The sequence below is a fragment of the Orycteropus afer genome, unplaced genomic scaffold, assembly GCF_000298275.1.
Source record: "Orycteropus afer afer isolate SDZICR_OR568_19922 unplaced genomic scaffold, OryAfe1.0 scaffold00726, whole genome shotgun sequence".
Lineage (NCBI taxonomy): Eukaryota > Metazoa > Chordata > Mammalia > Tubulidentata > Orycteropodidae > Orycteropus > Orycteropus afer.
In genome coordinates this window covers 88,362-95,009 of record NW_006922313.1, presented here as the reverse complement: position 1 = coordinate 95,009, position 6,648 = coordinate 88,362, and the positions used below count along the sequence as shown (strand labels likewise).

The 6,648-nt window shown below is 60.9% G+C and overlaps 2 protein-coding genes across 2 annotated transcripts in view; one reads left to right on the top strand and one right to left on the bottom strand.

Moving 5' to 3' along the window:
• PPP1R12C (protein phosphatase 1 regulatory subunit 12C) overlaps nucleotides 1–702 on the top strand; it is a 14,223-nt gene extending 13,521 nt beyond the window's left edge. The window contains 3 exon segments of the mRNA XM_042783194.1: nucleotides 205–255; nucleotides 437–487; nucleotides 616–702. Of these exon segments, the coding sequence (XP_042639128.1) occupies nucleotides 205–255; nucleotides 437–487; nucleotides 616–702 (189 nt within the window).
• Nucleotides 703–2,702: 2,000 nt separating this feature from the next.
• Nucleotides 2,703–6,648, bottom strand: part of EPS8L1 (EPS8 like 1) — an 11,362-nt gene continuing 7,416 nt past the window's right edge. Inside the window, exons 14-19 of the mRNA XM_007957264.1 lie at nucleotides 4,132–4,291; nucleotides 3,930–4,055; nucleotides 3,703–3,802; nucleotides 3,416–3,590; nucleotides 2,883–3,015; nucleotides 2,703–2,789 (exon numbers count right to left, since the gene is read on the bottom strand). Of these exons, the coding sequence (XP_007955455.1) occupies nucleotides 2,703–2,789; nucleotides 2,883–3,015; nucleotides 3,416–3,590; nucleotides 3,703–3,802; nucleotides 3,930–4,055; nucleotides 4,132–4,291 (781 nt within the window). The remainder of the gene's footprint in view (nucleotides 2,790–2,882; nucleotides 3,016–3,415; nucleotides 3,591–3,702; nucleotides 3,803–3,929; nucleotides 4,056–4,131; nucleotides 4,292–6,648) is intronic.

Here is a 6,648-nt window from a genome sequence, read left to right as displayed (position 1 = left end):
TAGTCTGGTATAAGGGGCGGGGCCTGAGGGTGAGTGGGGCTTGTGGTCTGGTGTAAGGGGCGGGGCCTGAGGGTGGGTGGGGCTTGTGGTCCTGGGGGTAGGTGGGGCCGGGAGGCTGGCCGCCCTCCCCAGCAAGGGTGATTTCCTCTTGGCCACTGGGATTTGGGTAGTGTCTCTGAGCCGCACTTTCTCTGTCCTCCCCAGAGGCAAGAACGCTTCGCCGAGAGGCCTGCCCTGCTCGAGCTGGAGAGATTCGTGAGTCGGGCTGGTGGGAGGGCGCCAGACGTGTCCCCAGACCTGAAACCCACCGGGGTCAGGATCGGGTGGGAGCTTGCCCACCCTGCCCCACCTTGCTGTGCTCTGATGCTGGCCGGCCCCCATCCCATCTGAACCCCGTCCTTCAGCCTCTCGCCCTCCCCCTCCCGACGTGTTCCAGGAGCGCCGGGCCCTGGAGCGGAAGGCCGCCGAGCTGGAGGAGGAGCTGAAGGTGAGTGCCAGCGGGGCTCGGGGCAGAGGGCGGAGGCCGGCCCGTGGAGCCCCGTGGCCTCCCTGAGGCCCAGTCGGACCTCTGCGCGACACCCGGTGGCTGCCTGCTGACGCCGTGCCATCCCGCAGGCCCTGTCGGACCTCCGGGCTGACAACCAGCGGCTCAAGGATGAGAACGCAGCCTTGATCCGCGTCATCAGCAAACTCTCCAAGTGACTGGAGGCCCCTCCCCTGCCCCTATTTATGCAGCTGCTTCCGCCACACGCACCCCTTCCCCCGTGTGAACACGAGTGACAGGGCTCCGGGGACGTCTCTGAGAAGCCATAATGCCCCTGGGGATGCGAGAGGAGAGCAGAGTCCCCGGGGGCCAAGGGGGGCTACCCGAGGCCCAGAGGGAGGTGGGAGGCCAAGGCAGGTAGGGGGACGTCGCTGAGAGGGGACTGGGGCTGGAGGCAGGACCAGAAGGGAACCGAGGACCAGGGAACACAAGGACCAGAAGCCAGGGACCAGACAGAGTAGCCGCCCCAGGGGTCCCCCACCTCCCGTGTGACTCCCCCTCGGCCACCCCCTCCCCTTCCTGAGCAGGGATTCAAGAATGTGCCAAGAGCCCTGCCGGCCGCAGCCGGGCGGGCCTGTATATACGGCCTGGGTTGGGTTTGTTCTGTTTTTTTTTCCTGAGGGCCACATCCATGTGCAATAGAGAGGGACGTCTTTTATTTTTGCTGCCCCCTCCCCACCCACTGCCCGGGGCAGGGGGAGAAGGTATTTTTGAGACAAAGGTTCAGGCATCGCCAATAAAGACGTGAAGTTGCCACCCAGTGACTGCTGTTCCGGTCCGAAGTGGGGGGCTTCCCGGTTCTGTGCTGCGGGGTTGTGGGCGTCAGACCAAGCCCCCGGCCTTCTGGGCTAGGCATTGAGGGGTGGGTGCGTCAGGAAGGGCACGGAGATGGACCCAAGGCCCCCAGCTCGGGCTGACACAAGCAAGGGCGACGAGAAGGGTGTCCTGAAGCCGGAGGAGGCCACACCAAACCAAACAAGGGCGGCAGCCAAAGCAAGGCAGCCCTCGCATCACGGGACGGTGGGGAGCAGGGCTGAGAGACGGGCGAGGACCCAGTGCCCTGAGGGAGCGGAAGGTTTCCGGCTGGGCTGCTGAACCGTGGTCAGGGAGCCTGGGGCGGGGCCTGGATGCTGGGATCCACTGGGATGCTGGGAGACAAGCCTGGAGGATGAGGGGAGGCTCCCGAGCAGTGCGTATGTGAGCTGGGCCGGGAGGGCTGCACAGGCGCTCAGCAGGTGGAGAAAGGGCCTCCAGCCCACGGAGACCACAAGCGCAAAACCCCAAGACTCGGGCAGCATGGGCTGGAGGCAAGGCCAGGAAGGAACCAAGGGCCGGAAGCCCGAGACCGGAGTAGCCACCCTGGGGTCCCCCATCTCACGTGATGCCAAGTTACCCGTCCCCTTCCCTAACGGGGATTTGAGGATGTGCCAGGAGCTCTGGGGGCCGCAGCCAAGTGGGTGTGTATATGTGGACTTGGCTTGGTTGGCTTGCTTTCCTGAGGCCCACATCCAAGCGGGTGTGGGAAAGATGCCGCCTTTTTTGCTGCTCAGGAGAAAGGAAACAGGAGGCTGGAAAGGCCCGGTAGCGGCCACACCACTCCGGGCCTTGAATGCCAGGAAACGGAAGGGTTTCGAGCAGTGGAGGGACTGGGACACCGGGTATGCAAAGACCCCTGTGGGGCGGACTGGGGGCCGAGAAGGTCAGGAGGAAGCCTGGGTTGGGGCCCTGGGGATGGAGAGAAGGGAGCTGAGAGAAACTACCAAAGACGGTGAGGTCCTCTCCCAGACAGGCTTGTGACTGGGGCGAGCGTGCAGGTTCCCGGGCCCTCTGGCTGCCCGGTAGGTAGAGAGGTGAAAGTAGTTGACAGGCAGCTGCGAGGCGGCTGTTTATAGACTGGACAGCATACTCCACCGCACGAGGCTCCCGAGTGCGCCCACTACCGGGCACGAACTGCAAGCATTCTCCGTAAATTGCCTCCACGCCCCGCCCCCCGCCGCTCCCGGCCAATCCGCGAGCTCAGGCGGGCCTCCGGCGAGGGCAGGTCCATGTGTCCGCTGGGGTTGGGGGAAGGCCATCTCCTTGGGTGGGGAGAGTTGGAAGAGTCCATCCTCCCACAGGGCGCGAGGAAATCCGCTGCCCTGAAACTTTCTGCAGCGGGTCAGATGACCTCCGTTTCCGCCTCGCCTTCCACCTTCTTCTTTTGCTTTTCCATCACCGCCTCCAGTTCTGACACTTTTTCCGAGTCCTGCAGGGCGGGAGTGGCTATTAGGAACCCGGTGCCCGGGCCCCCAGCTCCCTCCTCGCCTGGGCTCAGGGAAGCATGCGGCCGTCCGCTCACCTCCAGCAGCGCGCGCTGCACCATGACCTGGCTGTACACGCGCGCCCCCTCCTCCGGGCTCACAGCCCGGAACTCCTCCTTCTGCAGCGAGAAAAGCTGCGCACCGTTCAGCACGCCCAGAGCGTCCACCGTGCTGAGGAGGCGCAGTGGGGTGCTGTCAGGAAGGCTAGCCATTCACAGCTTCAGCCTCTCCAGCCCCCGCCAATCACATCACGCCTGCTAGCCATTTGTCCAATCAGCAGAACTCTAGCCATCGAGGGCGAGACACTATGGAAGTCTGGACAGGATCGGAAAGCCCCCTTTCCCACCCACCAATCACAGAGCACCCTACTTCAGGGCGGGGCCAGGCTTCCCTGGGGACTCCAACCTGAACCTGAGAAAACCAAAGCCAATCACGGCTTGTTGCAACAGGACAGACGCTCGCTTTGGACCAATCCCGGGTTCCTGTGTCTTGCCACGTCCTCCCTGGGCCAATCAGAACGCTCGAATCTCACTGCCCTCACAACCAGCGAGCTGGCGCTGGCACCACTCACCTGGAACTAAAGCCCTTGGCCTGCAACCAGGCGCGGACTTCCGAGGCATCTGAGCGGGGACTGAGCTGTGACTCTTGCGCGCGGGGGCCCGAGGCGGCGCGGCTGGGGCCCGAGCGGCCCTGAGCCAGGCGCGCCTGCAGCTCCTCGTTGATACTGAGCATCTGGGAGAATTTCTCTGCGGGCGAAAAATCCGGAGGGTGGGGGCTCAGGGGCTCCGACACCCCGGAGACAAGGGCCCACGTGCTGCTTCTGAGCGTTGGTTTCCCCGGAGTGCCTCCACCACTCACCCTTTTCGCTGGGGTCCAAGTTGTTGATACCATCGCAGCCGTCCCAGGGGGGTCGACCTAATGCCGGGACCGGGGCTGGGGCCGGAAGCGTGGTGCTCGGCTTCGGCAGGCCAAGGATGAGCCCCGGCCCGTCTTCCTTCTGGAGAGAAACCTGTTGAGTCCCCAGGCACCTCCTACAGACCTAGCCCCCAGCCCCTCCAAGACCGGAGTCGCTCGCCCCCGCTCACCACGTTGTGCGCAGGGCTTCGGCACCCCTGGGGTCCTGAGTGGGGTGTCAGGATATTATACGGCACATAGCCCTCCTGTCCCTGCTGGTCTCGAACTTTCCACCACTTGCGGCTGCTATCCAGGACCTGGGGACAGGGGCAGAGCTCAGAGCCTGGGTTTCTGGCCCGGGCTAGGTTTCCTCCTGCCCACCAGCCCTCTAACCTCCAGTACATCCCGATGCTGGACCGACAGCTCGCTGCTATTGCGGCCTTGGAAGCTGTAATTACACAGGACCCACTTGCGCCCCACCACCGCCGGCGTCGGCACTGGCGCCGGCCCGGGCTCCAGCCGAGGCTCAGCTTCTAACTCTGCCTCCTGTTGACTGAGGACAGGGTGGAGGGTAAGGAGGCAGTCAGGGCCCCTGCTCTGGGCTGCAGGGTGCCAGTGTGAGCTGGTTAGAGCCAAGCAGGATGCGAAGCGGGGGCCTGTGTTAATACTGTTAATAAAACCCCAGCTGCCATGGAGTCGCGTCCAACCCATAGCGACCCCGTGTGTGTGCAAGAGGAACTGTGCACATGAGAGTTTCAATGGCAGATTTTTTTGGGGGAAGTGGCTTTCCAGGACTTTCTATCCAAGGCACCTTTGGATGTATTTGAACTTCCAACCTTTTGGTTAGCGACCAAGTACATTAACCCTTTGCAGTACCCAGCAACTCCTACTGTAAACAGAGACTGGAAATTGGAATGCTAGCCTGAACTTATTTGTACTCGACTTGCTCTCCCACCAGCCATCTGTCAGTTTGTGGTCCTCCGCATGCCTTGAGTGTTGCTGGAAGCTATGCCCCTGGCATTTTAAACACCAGCAGGGTTCCCCTTGGTGGACAGGTTTCCGCAGAGCTTCCAGAGTAAGACCAGGAAGAATGACCTGTGGATCTACTTCTGAAAACCAGCCAATGAAAACCCTATGGATCACACAGAATACAGTCTGACACACTGCTCATAGACAAGCCCACTCAGCTGGAAGGAACTCACAATGGAGTGCACTCACCCGTGGGCTCAAGTAACACTGGGCAAGCATTGGGGCCCACCCTACAGCAGCTGACCAACAGTAAGTTGCCTGGTGCAGTGCTCGAGCACAGGATGTGGAGAGGACCATCACCCCCATTTTACGGATGGGAAAACAGGCTCAAGTCACTTGCCCCAGGCCACGCAGCTAAACCAGCTGTTATTTATTGAGCATCTACTATGCGCCAGGCTCCTGCACAGTGAGAATTAATAAGCATAATAAAAACAATAGCAAACACTTACATAGCACCTACTGCATGCCAGGCAATGTTCACAGTCTGTTCTATACATTAGAAAAAAAAAAAATCCACAGCCATTGAGTGGATTCTGACTCACAGCGCCCCTAGAGGACAGAGTGGAACTGCACCACAGGGTCTCCAAGGCTGTCAATCTTCACAGAAGCAAAGCCCAAACCACACCCACTGCTGTGGAGTCCATTCTGACCCACAGCGCCCCTAGAGGACAGAGTGGAACTGCACCACAGGGTCTCCAAGGCTGTCAATCTTCACAGAAGCAAAGCCCAAACCACACCCACTGCCTGGAGTCTATTCTGACCCACAGCGCCCCTAGAGGACAGAGTAGAATTGCCCCACCGGGTTTCCAAGCCTGTCAATCTTGACAGAAGCCGACCGCCTCATTTCTCCTGAGGAGTGGCGGGTGGGTTTGAAGCACCAGCCTTCTGACTAGCAACTGAAAGCTTTAACCCCTGTGCCACCAGAGCTCTTGACTGGATGTTCACAGCACCCCTGTGAGGAGGGTGCCAGGATCATATTCTTTTACAGGAGAAAGAGCTGGGACAGAGGGAGGACAAATGGCTTGCCAAGGTCACAGAGCAAGAAAGAAGCCGGGCTGGCCTGGGCCCGAGGCAGGCTGGCCGGGAGTTCGTGCCCAGACCACTCAAGCTGCCCCATGCATCCAGCTAGGCTTGAACTGGAGCTCCGCCGTGGCCCTGATCTCTTAACGGTGAGCCTGCAGGATCCGTAGGTCCCTTATCCTTCCAGGGAGGGGTTACAGTTATTCCCACCTCCCCTGCACAGCACTGGCGGCTCAGGGGTGAGCTAAAGGCTGGGGGTGTCAAGTGCAAGATTCAGATGCATGACGAGCAGAGGGGGTTCCGTGCCACCAGGCAGCTGGGTGTAGGGGACAGAATTTCTTGGAGCCCCAGTAAGAGTGGCTCAGCATGGATCAGACCTACCTGTGCAGGTGAGAGGGGGGTCTTCAGGGCCACGGTGCCCCCTGTGTGGGGCTGCTACTGACGTCCTGCTGCGACCACGCCTCCCGGGCCCTCAGCCAGACCCCCCTTCTTTTTCTCCAGCTCTGTGGCTTGTTTTGCTTCTTAGCTCACATTGCTTCCCTCCAGTACACCCTCTACTTGCTCAAGGACCCTAGACTCCTGGCCTCTAGCCCCTCCAGCCCCCAGAGACCCAGGGGGCCAGGTCTCAAGCTTTAATGGCCTTCAATCTTTGAATCCTTAAAGGCAGCAGGGCTGACACTCAACAGACCCACTGTCGTGGAGTCCATTCTGACCCACAGCGCCCCTAGAGGACAGAGTGGAACTGCCCACAGGGTCTCCAGGGCTGTCAATCTTCACAGAAGCAAAGCCCAAACCACACCCACTGCTGAGTCTATTCTGACCCACAGCGCCCCTAGAGGACAGAGTGGAACTTCCCACAGG